The sequence below is a fragment of the Crocuta crocuta genome, unplaced genomic scaffold (assembly GCF_008692635.1).
Source record: "Crocuta crocuta isolate KB4526 unplaced genomic scaffold, BGI_CrCroc_1.0 scaffold15, whole genome shotgun sequence".
Classification (NCBI taxonomy): Eukaryota; Metazoa; Chordata; class Mammalia; order Carnivora; family Hyaenidae; genus Crocuta; species Crocuta crocuta.
Genome location: NW_027530508.1, coordinates 170,724 through 187,479, shown reverse-complemented (window position 1 = coordinate 187,479; position 16,756 = coordinate 170,724). Strand labels below are relative to the sequence as shown.

Below are 16,756 nucleotides of genomic sequence, written 5' to 3'. Positions count from 1 at the left end.
TTTCTATTTGTTATTGGCAGTTATTTGCTTGTAATTCCTTTCAAGGTAAACATATAGGTAAAATGTATTCTATATCTTCTTTTGCAGTTTGGCTGGACCCATGTGACATTATTGATTGTTGTAACCCAGTCACACCTTGTTATCCACAACCTGTTTGAAGGAATGATCTGGTGAGTGATGTCAATGAGGGAGATTTTCCGTTTGATCTTGTGGGTTTTCTCACGTACAGGTAGGCTGAGAACCCTTGCTTACCATCTAAGCCAGGGGTTCTCACCTTGAGCTACATCAGAATCCCCTGCCGGTCTGGGTACAACACAGCCCACTTCTGAGTTTCTGCTTCAGTACATTCAGCACTGAGAATTTGAATTTCTTATATACTCCCAGGTGATGCTGCTACCACTGGTCAGGGCCTATACTTTGAGAACTACTGTTCTTTTTTTTTCTTTTTTTTTTTTTTTTAATGTTTATTTATCTTTGAGAGAGAGAAAGGGAGAGGGAGAGTGAGCGAGCACAAGTGGGGAGGGGCAGAGAGAGACAGAGACAGAATCTGAAGCAGGCTCCAGGCTCCGAGCTGCCAGCACAGAACTGGACGTGGGACTCAAACTCACAAGCTGTGAGATCAGGACCTGAGCTAAAGTCGGATGCTCAACTTACTGAGCCACTCAGGTGCCCCAAGAACTAATGTTCTAGACTAACAAGCACATGGATATTATTAATTAATTTATTTTTTTAAAGTTTTTTTTTTAAGTTTGTTTATTTTGAGACAGGGAGCGCATGAGAGTTGGGGAGGGGAAGAGAGAGAGAGAGAGAGAGAGGGAGACAGAGAATCCTAAGCAGGCTCCATACTGTCAGCACAGAGCTCGACGCAGGGCTCGAACCCACAAACCGTAAGATCATGACCTGAGCCAAAATCAAGAGTTAGACACTCAACCCACTGAGCCTCCCAGGCGCCCCGTACATGGATATTTAAAGAAAGAAAGATAATGTGATTGTAAAGCAACAGGTTTGAAAAACTAAAGGAAAATTTCTTGATTTGGCAAAATGTAAACTACCAAAGTCATGAAGAAGAAAATTTGAAAAGATCAGTAACTTTAGAGGAACTTTGGATTGCCTAAGAATCCACACCTGGGAAAAAAACAACCAATGATAATTGTGGAGTTTTATCTCACCCTTCATACTAGAGCTAATAAGCATAGGGAGGTAAGAAGAATATTATGCAGATTTCTTTAATGATTATAGATAAGCCATTGTAAATAAGCTTGTTAGCACATAGAATCTGGCAATGTGTCAAAAGAATGATATGGTTGTTACTTAATAGACATTATTCCAGAAACGTAGCGGTTTCAGCAGGAAATTGATCAGCATTTCTAGAAATCTGCAGGCTGACTAAGGAAACAGATGATCTTAATGAAAAGGTAAAGGCAGGGCCTAGTTTGTAGTAGGGGTATTGAAGTGACATGGTGAGGACCCCAGACTATGCCTATTTCCAGTTCTCAGAATGAGGGTATGGTAGTACCCACCTGCTGGGGAAGAAGTTAGTCAATACATGTAAAGTACGCAGACCAGAGACTAGCTCAGATATTTGTTGGCCTTAGACATTATTACGTTTAAAACTGATAATAATGGCCTGGGGAGACACACAGTCTTTCCCTTTCAGAGTTTCAGGTAATTTTGAGGAATGGCTCATTATAAGTCCTTATCTTTAGGGCCAAATGTGCCACTTGGTTCCACAGTGAATTATATTAAAATCTCTGGCTATTGGTTTTCACACTGAAACTACAAGATTTAATTGTAGGCGTAGAAAATATGCAGAGCAGAGGATATGTGCTAGAAGCCTTGACAAAGTAAATAATATGTGGGGTTGGGAGGATGCAGATGCTCCCTTAACAAACAGAAAGTCAGAAAATATTGCCTGTAGTTTCTGGGCCACGAAGTCAGATATTTATGTATGTTAAATTAATTTTTTAAAAAAAGNACCTAAGCAAAAGTCGGACGCTTAAACGACTAAGCCACCCAGGCGCCCCAATGTTTGTTTATTTTTGAGAGACTGAGAGAGACAGAGCGTGAGTAGGGGAGAAGCAGAGAGAGAGGGAGACAGAATATGTATGTTAAATTCAGAAATTTAAATAGAGGAGGGGCACCTGGGTGGCTTAGTCAGTTAAGCATCTGACTTCAGCTCAAGTCATGATCTCATGGTTCGTGGGTTCGAGCCCTGCGTTGGGCGCTGTGCTGACAGCTCAGAGCCTTGAGCCTGCTTTAGGTTCTATGTCCCCCTCTTTCTCTGCTCCTCCCCTGCTCATGCTCTCTCTCGCTCTCAAAAATAAATAAACGTTAAAAAAAATTTAAATAGAGGAAAATTCTAAAAAGGGTTGGCAAGAGAGTGGAGAGCGAGGAGGGCACAAAGATGGTACAGGTGTGGGAACAGCCTCCTGTTTCATGGTGGGGATGGGGGGGTGGTCAAGAAGATAGCTAGCTATGGGTATGATTCTGCACTCAGCTGAGTGCTAGGCAAGGTAGGCCTCGCCAGATCTAGTCATAAACAGTTAAAATATAGGTAAATTATGAAATAGACTGCATAGAGTTATGGAGATGACCTCTAGGAGAAGAAAAGTCAGAAATCATGAAAAGCAGTAATTTTGGGGAATGGAGATAGGGACGGAAAACAAGGAAAACTTTCTTTATGGCTTAAATTTGTATTACCATGTGCATATATTACTTTGTAGAGATAAAAAGAACAAGTGGCAGTTTAAAGAACAGCACCTCCATTTATTTGGGAGTCATTCAGTAAACATTTGAATGCCTGTTGTGTGCCAGGTACTAGGTGTGAGAACAAGTATTTAGGGGTTATTTTGGTACTGGAAGTGACAATGGCACCATTTTGTGAACATCTGAGGTACTGTCATCTTCGGAGGGTTGATTTCCCCTTCTGTTTATTCCCTAGGTTCATTGTCCCCATCTCTTGCGTCATCTGTAATGACATTATGGCCTATATGTTTGGCTTCTTCTTTGGTCGGACCCCACTCATTAAGGTAAGTGGGTCACCCAAACATGAAACACCACTGTGAGGCAAGGGCGGTAGATCAGCTCGGCACAGAAGAAATCTGGCTAGTGTGTATGTCTTCATGTCATCCTGGAGAAAGTCTGGCAATAATTTCGTCTAAGAGAAAAGCCAAAGTAAGACATTTGACAACTCTAAGGAAAAGAGGAAAACAGACCTCCTAGAGAAGATAATTGTATAGACTATACAGGCGCACTTTGGGGACTCCGATCTGAATTTGAGTGTTGGCATTTAATTAGCATACTATTTTATAATATAATTAAATTATTTGAATGACTAACTGGGACAGAAAGGAAACAGGGATATCAGGCTGGGCAGGAACAAGGAGACCAAGCACGGGGTTAGTTTTAGAAAGGGAGGTGGTTAACAGAATGAGGTGGGTTTTTTTTTTAGTAGTAGGAAGGTTTTAAACAATCATTGTTCCAAAGCCAGTTATCAAAATGACCTTTGTTAAGAATTTGCTCTCTGTCCATAGCTGTCCCCGAAGAAGACCTGGGAAGGCTTCATTGGGGGCTTCTTTGCTACAGTGGTGTTTGGCCTTCTGGTAGGTGGTGGTTCCTCCCTGGGAGGGGGAGGGGACAGAGACCTCAACCCACCTTCAGAACTTGTCCAGGGCTAGAGAGCTTGTCTCCCGAGGCCAAGGACTCTGTCCCACTGAATGTCCCACGGTGCCGTGTGCACCTGTACTTCCCTCATGCCGAGGCATGGTGATACTCAGCAGGTAGCGTTCTTGTCCACACATTTGATATTTCAAGATCTAGTGATTGGCAGCTCAGAGTGGGAGGTAAGGTGAGCTGTGTCACTCCGGCCCATTTGTGCCCTGCCTGGAGGTGGTTGATCTTCCCGCCCTTTCTGGAGCATTCCCTACTCTGACCATCAGGCTGACCTCTCTCCTTTTTCAGGGGTGTCCAGCCAGTGCTGATTCCCTTCATTATTCTTCCTCCATTTTCCTCCGGGCTGGTTGTCTCTTACTATATCGCTCCCTGACAACCTGCCTCTCATTCGAATTAAGAGATCCTGAGGAAAGGGGACTGTAGTTCTCTGCCCAGATATTTTTTCAGGTCTGTCCTGGATTCTGGCCTGGGCGTTGGGGCGAGTATGTATGAAGCCTCAGCAGGCCGTGAACCTCTTTTCAAAAATTTTCCCCAAATTCAGGCAAAATACTCACGTGGGGAAATACGATCCTCTGCTTCAGTGGACAGCTCGCGGTGAGCTGGATGCTAGGCACTGTGAGGGACACAGCCAGACCCTGTGTCTGCCGCCCAGCCAGGATGACTGGGACTGGTCTTCTCTGCCCGTCTCTGCTCTTCATCCTCAGCTGTCCTATGTGATGTCCGGGTACAGATGCTTCGTCTGCCCCGTGGAGTACAACAATGACACCAACAGCTTCACTGTGGACTGTGAGCCCTCGGACCTCTTCCGTCTGCAGGAGTACAACATTCCTGAGGTGATCCAGTCTGTCATCGGCTTGGTACGTGCCGTTCACACAGGGCAAGCTGTCCCCAGTAAGTGACTATTCCCTCAAAAAATAAAAGAAAGAAAAAACTAGCTTCCTCCCTCTACAATGCTGCAAGCCCCAGGACAGAGAATTGTTCAGGTCAGTTCAGGCTGAAAACAGAAGGAGACACTTCATCTCACGGCTACTCGTTTACATCAGTGGTTCTCAAACTGTGCTCTGTGGATCCCTGGGGGACCCTGCGATCCTTTCAGGGGGACTGTGAGGTCACGATTATTTTTGTGACAATATGATAATATAATGACATCATTTGCCTGTTTTACTTTGTTGACATTTGCTGTGCACAAGCAGTCGTGGGTAAACTCGCTTGGTGCTTTAGCATGAGTGAAGGCACTGACCCCAAACTGGACTGAGTCATTGGATCCTTCGTGTCAGACACACACAGGAAGAGTAAGCCAGTTCTTCTGAAGATGTCTTTGATGAAACAGTAAAACTATTCACTTAAAAAAATTTTTTTTTAAATGTTTGGTTTTTTTTCAAGCAGAGCATGAGGAAGCGCGTGTGTGTGTGAGTGGGGGAGGGGCAGAGAACGAGGGAGACACAGAATCCGAAGCAGGCTCCAGGCTCCAAGCTGTCAGCCCAGAGCCTGATGTGGGGCTCAAACCCACAAACTGTAAAATCATGACCTGAGCCGAAGTCAGACGCTTAACTGACTGAGCCACCCAGGCACCCCTGAAACTATTCATTTTTATTAAATCCTGATCCTTGAATATGTGTCTTTATAATACTCTTGTGTACCCAAATGAAAAGTATCCATAAAACATGTCTGGTAAATACTGAAGTACAGTGCTTACCAAAAGGAAAGCACGTGTGCACCTGTTTGAGTTACGAGCTGATGTAGCTGCTTTTTTATAGGCACATCATTTTTTTTTTTAATGTTTTATTTATTTCTAGGAGAGAGAGAGAGAGACCGCGTGAGCAGGGGAGGGTCAGAGAGAGAGGGAGTCACAGACTGAAACAGGCTCCAGGCTCTGAGCTGGCAGTCAGCACAGAGCCCGACGCGGGGCTCGAACCCACGAACTGCGAGATCATGACCTAAGCGAAAGTCGGACGCTTAACCGACTAAGCCACCCAGGCGCCCCTATAGGCACATCATTTTTACTTGAAAAGAGTAGACAAACTATAGTTTTTCAGATGTGTTTATTCGACAAACATTTTCCTTAAAGATGAACAAAGTGAACCTGTCACCTGACAATGATAAAATTTGGCTTCCAAGTGAAAATTAGTATTTTGGAAAGTGTAATAGGGTTTCCACCAGAGCTTGACAGATTCTTAGTAGTCACAGCTTTGCTGATGAGTTGTGATTCTTTGTATGATTTTTATAGTGATTTTAACATCTGATGTTTTGACATTATATACAGCAAAATGTGTCTGCATTTGGGAGATTTACATAACTTAGTGAGCTATACTTTCCTAAGTAGTCAATTCATGGTGTTAACAACAGTCATGTGTGGATAAAAGATTCATTCAGAGTGCAAGACAGACCAATGGATTTTAATGCTAAGAGTACAAACTTCATTCCTAGGATCTCAAATTCAACAAATTTTTAAGAAACTACCACTTGTCAAGTTCTGATGTAGTATCAGAGAAGAATACCATGTCATCTGAAAAGACAGTGCTAAAATACTCTTCCTTTTTTCTTTTCAAAAAATTATTTTTTAAAATTTCTTATTTAAAAAAATTTTCTTAATGTTTTATTTATTTTTGAGAGAAAGAGACAGCATGAGCAGGGGAGGGTCAGAGAGAGAGGGAGATACAGAACCTGAAGACAGGCTCTAGGCTCTGAGCTAGCTGTCAGCACAGAGCCCGACACGGGGCTTGAACCCAGAAACCATGAGATTGTGACCTGAGCAGAAGTTGGACGCTTAACCTACTGAGCCACCCAGGTGCCCCTTAAATTTTTTTAATTGTTTTTTAACATTTATTTTTGAGAGAGAGAAACAGAGTCTACATGGGGAAGGGGCAGAGAGAGGGGGAGACACAGAGTTTGAGACAGGGGACTCAAACTCACAAACTGTGAGGTCATGACCTGAGCCGAAGTTGGACACTTAACCAACTGATCACCCCTGGCGCCCTTACTCTTCCTTTTTTCAACCACCTAATTTGTGTAATTTGTGTAAGGCTGGACTTTCTTCACATATATCAACCAAAACATCATATTGCAACAGACTGAATTTATAATACTTAACGTCCTCCATTAAGCTGGATGTTAGAGATTTACAAACTAACAAAATCCAGTTTTCTTACTAATTTTGTTTTGGGAGGGAAAATACAGTTTATTGGATAAAGAGTTATTTATGTCAACAAGCATATGACTGATCTCACTTGTTCTTCTCAGACAACAGTCTGGATGTACCCCTTCCAGATCCACAGCATCGCCCTCTCCACTTTTGCCTCGCTCATCGGCCCCTTTGGAGGATTCTTTGCAAGTGGATTCAAACGAGCCTTTAAAATCAAAGTAGGAAAATCATCTTCTCTGTCCTTCTCACTGTCTCCCAGCCCAGTCTCCTCCTGTCCCACCCCATCAACCACCACCCACTTCAAAATACCAGGCTATAGAAAACCTGACTATTAATGTGTGCTTGTCACCCACACGCAAGATTTAGGTAGGTTAAATAAAAAGACATTGCTTTCCCAGAAAATTCGGTATAGTTTTGACCGTTGAACAATGCAGGAGTTAGAGGCACTGACATCCCCCCCCCCCACCACCCCCCGGTCCTGCCATGTGCTAGAAAACTCACATGGAACTGTTGACCAGAAGAATTACTGGTTGATTAACACCTATTTTGTATGTCACATATATCATATACTATATTCGTACAACAGAGTAAGCTAGAGAAAAAAATGTGATGAAGAAAATCATAAGGAAGAGAGAATACATTTACATTCCTCTACTATATTTACTGAAAAACATTACGTATAATTGGAGCCATGTAGTCTAGACCCCTGTTGTTCAAGAGTCAATTGTAGTTGGATTTTCAGTTTTATTTGTTAATAGATCTTGTATCTTTATTCAAAAGAAACATTTTATAATAAGATTGTGTTTGGATTTGGATCCATACGTCTTACTTTCTGTTGCCCTCAGCTGCTCAGGGCAGTAGCTGGGCACTGAGGTGGGACCTTAGGGCAGGGTTTGATCTTGGCCTAGCCCGGGCTTACCAGTCCTTCCCCTGCCCCTAACAGGACTTTGCTAATACCATTCCTGGCCACGGAGGCATCATGGATCGCTTTGACTGCCAGTATCTGATGGCCACCTTTGTCAACGTGTACATTGCCAGTTTTATCAGGTACAGTGCCTTTCCATCTGAAGCCAGTTGTTGGATTTTTGAGTGTGGTGAAAATCTAGAATTCTAGCTACACCTTAGTTGAAGTGAAAAGCATCCCAGTATGAATGCAGTTTTCACTCACTACTCTTTATGGATTCTTTGAGGCCACCTGCCCTCCATGAGTAGAGAATCCATGGGAACCAGCAGCCATTTGGATGATCAGGCCCTAGAAGCCGCTGGGCCCCCCACTCAGTGCTGTTTCCTCACATTTCCCTCCAGGGGCCCGAACCCCAGCAAGCTGATTCAGCAGTTCCTGACCTTGCGTCCAGATCAACAGTTGCACATCTTCAACACCCTCAGATCTCACCTGGCTGACAAGGGGTTGCTGACAGCCACCGCGGAGGATGAGTAGGGGCCCCTAGGGCCGAGAGAGCAGGAGTGAGGAGAGCGAGGGGCAGGGCCCCAAGACAGGCCCCGCTGGTGTGACTCAGACGGTGACAAGGCTTCAACTCACTAGTGTTTTCTTTTATTTCCTTTTTTTTTTTTTTTGGTAGAGTGTTTTTTATTTGTGGGTTTTAAAAACAATCTGTATATATACAGTCTATGTGCTTATGATTTGGGTTGTGGGTAAACCATAGCTTTGAGTTGGAAAGAAGTCACAGGGCTAAGAGCATCTGGGTCTTTTAAACAAAAGTTTTAACCTGGAGGACAGCGTTGTGCCCACTGAGGTGTGTCTGCCTGATGCTTCTAGCTCCCAAGCTAGAGCTTCTGCTTTGGCGCTGCATCGGAGAGTGGAGGTGTTCATCTGTGTCTGCCCAATGCAGAGGATCCCCCTGCCTGCCTTGTAGCTGCCCCCCAGTGGGGAAGAGGTACATAGCTTGGATGTCTTTGCTACTGGAGAGCTATCACGCGGGCCTCTCGAGAACCTCTGCCCCGGAGTGAGGGGACAGCTGCCTGGGGTGATCAGGCTGGACGGACACAGGCTTGTTAATCAGATGAGCGTCCTACCCACAAGGTCCCGGGGCGCGCGAGCTCTGCTTTACGGTATGGGTTCACCTTACTTCATCACAGACTGAAAGGAGGCTGCATTCGATTTTTTTTTTCAGAAAGCACGAGAAATTATTTATAACAGTTTGAAAAAAAGAACACACTGTAATATATCAGACGTATGCAGTAGAATGTACTGTAACCGAGCCCTGTCCCACAGGCTGTAGGCTCTGGTGGATCCAGCTAACCGTGTTCTTTTCAGGGACGATGCCATTCACATTTGTGCTGTAGACTTGTTGCTGCTGAATCCTTCTGGGGGCTTTCCTGTTAGGTAGGGAGCAGGGGCTTCTAGTTCACACGCCCTTGGCCTGGCCAACCACCCATGTAGCTGCTGTGTTGTGTACATACTACTCTTCCGGCAAGTGCGTATCTGTAGGTGTGGTTCAAAAATCACTTATTTCTTGCAGTGATTTCAGTTGTACCATGACTTCTTCACTGAAACCACAGAATCCTGCTTATGACTCTGGACAACCTAATCTGATTAGAGGTTTGACTATTTTGAAGATTCAGTGCACAGATTTTTTTTTTTTTAAATATAATGTGACCAGTTTAAATGTAGTTTGTATTTCATTGAGGGACCTTTTTCCTTTTAAACTGTGATCTTTTTTCCCCCGCCCCCTGCCTGATTATAGGAATGAGGTTGACTTTGGGAAGACGAGTTCTTTATCAGGACAGCAAGCAAGGGAGATTAGGAGAGAGAACTTGGTGCCCAAATGTGTTTGCTTATTCCGTGCCACGGTTGTTGTCATTGCCAAATGCGGTGCAGAGACCTGCTTCATCACCTTGGTCTGCGACTCGTTCGTTCCGTTTCTGTTGAAATCAGTCTTCTTGCTTCCCTGAAAGCTCCCAGTCCACCCAGATGGCTGACATACAGCCCAGGGCAGACACCCCTCAACATTATAGCTCTCAGTCACTGTGTGACTTTTTCTTATGAGCTTTTACTTCCACTTCAGCACATGGCTTTTCTTTTTCACATCCAAGTCCCCCTTAAAAACAAAACATGTTTTTGCTTGGGGTTTCCGTTGTGGCCGTATGACCCCGGGCAGGATATAGCACTCTGTGGGGCCTCGTTTTCTGAGCTCTCTCCTAATTCCAGTGTTCCGATATTCTGACTGAGCAAGTTCTTGTCACCGGAGGCTACTCGTGGGTATCGAGTCATGTCCTGGGCACCCAAAAAGCAAGAGCTTTTGGGCTGTTTCTAAGCGCTTGTCCTTGAGATGAGTCAGGATGTCATCCACAAATCTTAGACAGTGGAGGTAATTAGTAACAGATCTAGTTTTCACATTGAAGAATGAACTTGGTTCCTGAGACCAGAGATAGAAGGGGTTGTCTCTGTCACCTTATTGTGGGCATATCGCGGGGTCCTTGGTGGCTGGGGCCCGGCAGCTCTTGAGTTAGGCCGTCTTTGGGATCAAGGTGCCTGGCACATTCCTTTGTGGAAGTGGTCCCCAAGTGGGAGGGTCCTGGTGTCCCAGGTGCTCACAAGAGCTCCTGGGAAGCAAGAAGCCCAGAGGTTCAGCTTGGATTTTATCTCTGATTTCCTCACATGCTTTCAGGTCAAATAAGAAGAATTTCCTAGTCTAGTAGCTGAGAAAGCCACACCACCTTGTGTCTATATATCTATATCTATATATATGCACAATGTTTTTTTTCCCTCCCATTTATTGAAGATATTTCACTGTACAGATGAGATTCAAGAGACTATTTTAACATATACCTGTGCATTCTTAATGAATGGCATAACTTGCTTCACATCCATTTTTTGTGTGAGAAATAAAATGTGACTGAAACTGTATGCTCTCCCTTGTTGTGAATTCAGTTTCTCACTTCCATGTGCGGCTTTGTTTCCCACTTGTCTTTGCCTCATAAATATTGTGCAGTCCTGATTTCAAGATTTTTCTTTTCTTTTTTTTAAATTTTTTTACATTTATTTATTTTTGAGAGACAGAAGGTGAGTAGGGGAGGGTCAGAGAGAGAGGAAGACACAGAATCCAAAGCAGGCTCCAGGCCCTGAGCAAGCATTCAGCACAGAGCCTGATGCGGGGCTCGAACCCATGGACTGTGAGATCATGACCTGAGCCGAAGTCAGACATTTAACCGACTGAGCCACCCAGGCCCCCCTTTCCTTCCTTCCTTCCTTCCTCCCTCCCTCCCCTCCTTCCTTCCTTCCATTTATTTTTGAGAGAGAAACAGAGCATGAGCAGGGGGAGGGGCAGAGAGAGAGAGAGGGAGAGAGAATCCGAAGTAGGCTCCAGGTTCCAGGCTCTGAGGTGTCAGCACAGAGCCTCAAACTTACAAACTGAGATCATGACCTGGGCTGAAGTCAGATGGTCAACCGACTGAGCCACCCAGGCGCCCCAAGATTTTTGTTTTCTGCTCTGAGTCTTAACACCTTCTCACAGCAGCCTTCTGAGGCCCTCGGGCTCAGAGCCCCAGTGAGGACACTTAGGGCCGGAGCAGATGGAGTGCTCCCCCAGGGTGGTAGGGCAAAGGCAAACCTCACTCCATCTTGCCAGGACGGGAATAAGCCCTAGCTCCCTACGCTTGCTTTTGTGAAAGTGGTGTAGGTGTGCCTGGAATTCTGCTGGAATTCCAGGAATTCTGGAATTTGTTCCTCAACCCGAGGAGGCCTGTGTGCCAAGTCAGGAGCTGCCCCTGGGAGCTGATGGACACGCTGTCACGGAGACCCGGGGGCACCTGCAGAGGGCCAGGCCTGAGCCTCCTCCCTGTGAGCCCTACTTGTGACCGCTCACTGGACACCTGGCTCTTTTCCCTTCACGAGCACATGCTACCGCTAACCGTCTTCAGTGCAGGGAAAGTCCACGTGAATGTTTTCCTTTAAAAGTGAACTCCCCCTACCCCCTCAGGGAAGCCTGTGTCCTGTTTATGTTTATTAGTTTTGCCTGTTTCATGTTCTGAGCATATTAGTAGCTAGTTTATAATTATATTTAAAACATATTACTCTTGGTGTTTTCTATATTCTGGGTTTCTAATACTGCAGTGTATGTTTGAAATTAGTGTCTCTCTTACTTTTAGAAGGGGTGAAATGTAACATTTAACTTTACCTAAGTAGACTTTGAAGCCACTTTTATGGTATTTATTTTTTTCTCACTGGGCTGCTTCTCCTGTAACTTGATTTGTATTTTTGGAATATTCCTGTGTAATAGACTTTAAAGGAGATTAAACAGACCCTGTGGTTTGAGTCTAAGCTGGTTGCTAAGTGGGCCAGAGGCTAATCTGAACGGGTCCTTGAGTTCAGATCTTCAGTCTGTCCATGAGGCCCCAACAGACTCAGAGACACCCTTGATGTTGATGTGGGTGGGCAGGGGAGGATGTGAATGGCTCAGGGCAAAGAGTGTCACTGCTTGGAAAATTCAACAATGGCCTCGCTCCATAAGGAGCCTACCCTAGGTCAGTTTCTGAGCAAGATTTTTGTTACTCCACCAAATATGAATCGTCCTTGCTGGAACCTCTCCCTGTATTCATAATACCTTAGGCCCCATCACCGTCTTTCAGAGTAACAGCCTGTGCCCACCTTGCTTGACCATTGTGATGATGTGCTGAGTAGGAGTGGGGTGGGAGGGGTTAGGTTTCACTCGGTCCCAGGGTGCCTGTTCTTCCAAAGTCAGGGTTGGGAGGAAAGGCTAACGGGGATGTCCCGGTGGCTGTCTGGACATATCACAGGACCGTAAAGTGGGGACCCAGTCACTGTGCTTGTCTGCAGACGGGGCTCTGACAGAGCAGCTGGAACAAACCATCTGCCCCCTGCAGAGAGAGGCTCGTTCTTGGGCAAAGTCTCGTTATTCTGTCCTTGTCTTGGGGAACGCGAACTGCCCTTTCCTTTGATCAGTCTCCACATAGTTGACCAGTTTCCAGTTTTTGAGATTTGCCACTCCCACTCCCTGACTTGGTTTCCCTTGTTGAAAGAGGGCCTGATGGCCTGATCTCAGGAGGTGCTGTAATTTGCACCAAGTGGTGGTGAGTGAAAGGTCTCTTCTAGGCCCACCTCCTCTTGGTCCTGGACTCTGCTCACTCACATCCCTGCAGAAGGCGGCCCCTTCTCAGCGGGGGTACCATTGGAAAGTGACCTGTCTCTCTGTCCGTCCTGGCTCTGCCCTGCCACCCTCCCCCTCCCAGGTTGACCAACAGTGACCTTATTTGCCTGGGCACCCAGGTGGGTAGAGGCTATTCTTGCCTCTCGATTAAGACTTTCCCCTGTTCATAATTGGATCATGTTTTCAAGGGCAGAGAGATCACCGCTGTGAGGGCAGTTTGGGAGGCATACTTTGGATGGTGAAGTATGGGGTTTGTAGAACATGTGGGTGATTTATGAGAATAGGGGGCAGAAATATGGCCTTCAGGATTTTACAGCCAGTGGGTTTCAAATCTGTTGGCCATTTGAAAACCTGCCCATCCCTTGTCCACCAAATGCCTGTCTGCTGAGGCTCCCTTTTTATTCTTGAATCAATAAGATACCAGCAGTATGTTTATTAGTAATAATTGCAATAGCAGGGATAGTGCTTAATATGTGCCAGGCATAGTGCTAGGGTTTACATACATTATCCCTTTTAATCCAGAAAACAACCATTGATTAGATAAGGAGACTGAGGCACCCTGACAGGCTGACCTCCATGGTTAAGAAGATAGCCTTTGGGCTCAGATAGCCCTAGATTTGGGCACGTTACTAGGTGTAATTCCAACCTGGTGGGAGTAGGGCCTGTTAGTAGTACCTCCCTCACAGGATTGTTGTGAGGATTTTACGAGATACTGCACAAAAACATCGAGTACAGTGCCTGGCACCTAGTAAGCGCTCAATAAATGGTAGGGAATTTTGTTGAACTCCGCGAGGAATTGGAACCCCAGTTGGTGTGATGCCAGAGACTGTGTCCTCACTCACTGCACTGTCACTTGCCCTGCACAGAGCCTGGCAGTACATAGTCTAGAAGATTTCGAGAGAAGCAATCCAACCTTAACGCCCATGTACAGCAACCTTAGCACCCACACACGGCATTCATACTTCATGTAGAAGGCCAGCCTGACAGAAGCAAAGAATACATGAGGACAGTCAGAAATCCTCCCCTCTGGGGCGCCTGGGTGGCTTAGTCGGTTAAGCGTCCGACTTTCGCTTAGGTCCTGATCTCGCGGTTCGTGGGTTCGGGCCCCGCGTCGGGCTCTGTGCTGACTGCCAGCTCAGAGCCTGGAGCCTGTTTCAGTCTGTGACTCCCTCTCTCTCTGACCCTCCCCTGCTCATGCTGTCTCTCTCTCTCTCTCCTAGAAATAAAAAATAATTAAAAAAAAAAACATTAAAGGAAATACTTAAAAAAAAAAAAAAAATCCTCCCCTCTTAGAGAGTTGGGATGGTTTCCTTGAGAGGTCTTGCTCATTTCCTGTTGCCCCTGGTCTAGACTTTCCCTGGAGAAGGAGGCCCTTACCTCTTGCTGATGGCTCCCCCACTCCTTGAGTGTGAGGGCCTGTAACTCCAGACCCCGTGTTCCTCTGTGTGCTCTTTGCGCACAGCTCAGGGGTCTACTGCTGTTCCCTGTATGGGTGGACTTTTCAGGGGCCAAGAAGAGTGGGACAAAGAGAAACCTGTGATTATAGAACCGATGGAAAGCCTAAAAACTCTGCCCACAGCCTCTCAACATAACCAGTTAGGGGGCTCGTGTTTCATGCTTTCTTAAAAGTATTAATGGGCTAGAAGCAGGTGATCTCTTGAGGACAGATGGTGTGGGATGTTTCTGCTGGTGTCAAGGTTAGCTAGAATCTAGGTTAAAGGATCAAGTGGGTGTGTGGTGAATGAAGAGGAAACAGGCACTGGATAGTGTGAAAAATATTTCTTCTGCTTAGTTTTACAAATGGAGATGGCGACTCGGGAAGGGCATGTGTGTGAGTGGAGGGTTCTTTGCTTTGAAGGAATCTTGTTGGCCGAGGATCCGTGAACTTCTCAAGCCAAGGGAATAATGGTAACAGAACTACCGAGCGACCATTGTCTGTTTCCTGGCTGTTGGTGGGGAGTGGAGACCAGACTCAAAAGCCCATTGTATTGAAATAATAGTGTCTTCCCTTAAGTTAAATGAAGAAGTAGTGATTATGATGGGAATCAGAACAAGGTTGTGGACGTGTTTAGTAAGCAGCTGCCGTGACGGGCTGTTCCTGGCTTGCCCTCACGCCCTCCTGGACCCGTGTTTGCCAGGCCTGGCCCTTCTTCCCTCATTGTTGGACCCAGGCTGCTCTTTCCTGTAGAGAAGTGGAGTGTAAACTGGGGAGAAGGACCCTCTGGACACCAGGCTGAAGGTGCCCCTGACTTGGTCTCCTGGGCATTGGGCAGGGCCAGGCTCCTTGCAGCCTTCTGGGGGGACCTTACCTATGTGTAGCGCTCAGAAAGCTTGGCTGGGCTTAGCCCTCTGGTGATTCTGTTCCAGGTGAAATTGTGTCTCTGATACCATCCACATCGCTGTCTTCGTCCTTGGCTCCTGGAACGCGTCTGTTTCTCACCTCCATTAGGTTCACATTCCGGGCTTGCCGCCTTTGTGCCTAGAAGCACCAGAATAGGAAGGGAGTTGGGAATATTTTCTAGTGGGCAGAACGTGCATACCTGTTCTTAAAAGGTGTCCTTCGCATGCGGTTTCATTTAAACCCTCCATAAACAGAGCACCATGTTCCTGCCTTAAGTCGCACTGGCCGGGTGTCTGGACTGGTTAGAAAGGGAAAGCTGAGCAGACATCAGGGCCAATGAAACCAGAGGGCTTGGAGCCAAGAGAACAGGTGAGGGGCAGGATGCCGAGACCTGTTGTTGTCCAGCCAGAGGACAGCCAAGAAGCCACAGGAGCAAAGCAGAGGCCAGGAGTCCCGCAGCTCAGGGCAGACTGGCAGAGGCCAGCTCTGCGTTTTGTGGGTGCAGGGGTCCAAAACAGGGCTCCGAAGCCCATCCAGGGAGAGTCAAAGCTCATGGATTATGGGCGACCTTCTGGAGCGGAAGCTGATACCACATTTTAACTTCATGTTTATACTTTCCAAAAGAGGAGGGGAAGGTCAGAGGGGGAAAGAGTCCTCTCTGCTGGAGCCCGAGGGGTCCTGTGCTGTTGGTGAGTTGGGCACAGCTGTGGACCTGCTCCTCAGTTGTGTCTACTCAGAGGATCTATTTCACGGGAAACTTCCCCCAAACAGAAGTGGCCTCCTCGCCCCGTTGGGGAGCGTCAGGCAGTCACAATGTTGCCCATCACCACCTGTGTCTGAGCCACCAAAGGTTAGCCTGTATACACCCTGCCCCCTCAAGGTCACTTTCTCTGCTCCTCCCGTTTTGTGGGTGAGATTTCGGTATTCTTGCACGGATATGCGGGGTATTGACATCCGGTTTGCCTGCCCTCAGGCACGGGTGACCTTGGAGCAGCTCTTGGGTGTATATGGAGCCCACCTGACTGTCCTTCGGGCCTCCCCCGAGAGCTGTGTGCCCGTGTGCTGCCGCTGTGCCCTTTACCCAACTTAGTGGCTCACAGTCCATGTGTGTCAGCCACAGCTGACCTTTCTCTGTGCGCAGTCTGATCCCTGTTGAAAAATACGTGTAGATTCTTTATCAGCACAGTTCCAGAACATGAGATGTTGTCCATTGGGAAGTATTTACCTTATTTATATACCTGAGTGTTCCTGTTACACAAATAAACATGTATTAAATTCTGTATCCCTTGTGGTTTCTGATGGGGGAGGGGTGCCTTTTGAAGGCCTTGGGTGCAGTGACGGTGTATGCACTTGGCTGGAGATGGAGGGGGGAGCGGGTTGGTTGTGTGGAACCAGCGTCCCTTCCCAGGATGCTGCCAACAACTGCCTGCTTCTTTTTTTTTTTTTTTAATTTTTTTTTTTTAATGTTTTATT

The 16,756-nt window shown here is 46.4% G+C and overlaps 1 protein-coding gene across 1 annotated transcript in view; it reads left to right on the top strand.

The window, feature by feature from the left end:
- CDS2 (CDP-diacylglycerol synthase 2) overlaps positions 1-10,682 on the top strand; it is a 56,738-nt gene extending 46,056 nt beyond the window's left edge. The window contains exons 7-13 of the mRNA XM_077766909.1: positions 88-170; positions 2,942-3,029; positions 3,534-3,602; positions 4,377-4,529; positions 6,913-7,032; positions 7,758-7,861; positions 8,120-10,682. Of these exons, the coding sequence (XP_077623035.1) occupies positions 88-170; positions 2,942-3,029; positions 3,534-3,602; positions 4,377-4,529; positions 6,913-7,032; positions 7,758-7,861; positions 8,120-8,252 (750 nt within the window). The 3' untranslated portion in view covers positions 8,253-10,682. The remainder of the gene's footprint in view (positions 1-87; positions 171-2,941; positions 3,030-3,533; positions 3,603-4,376; positions 4,530-6,912; positions 7,033-7,757; positions 7,862-8,119) is intronic.
- The last annotated feature ends 6,074 nt before the right edge of the window (positions 10,683-16,756 follow it).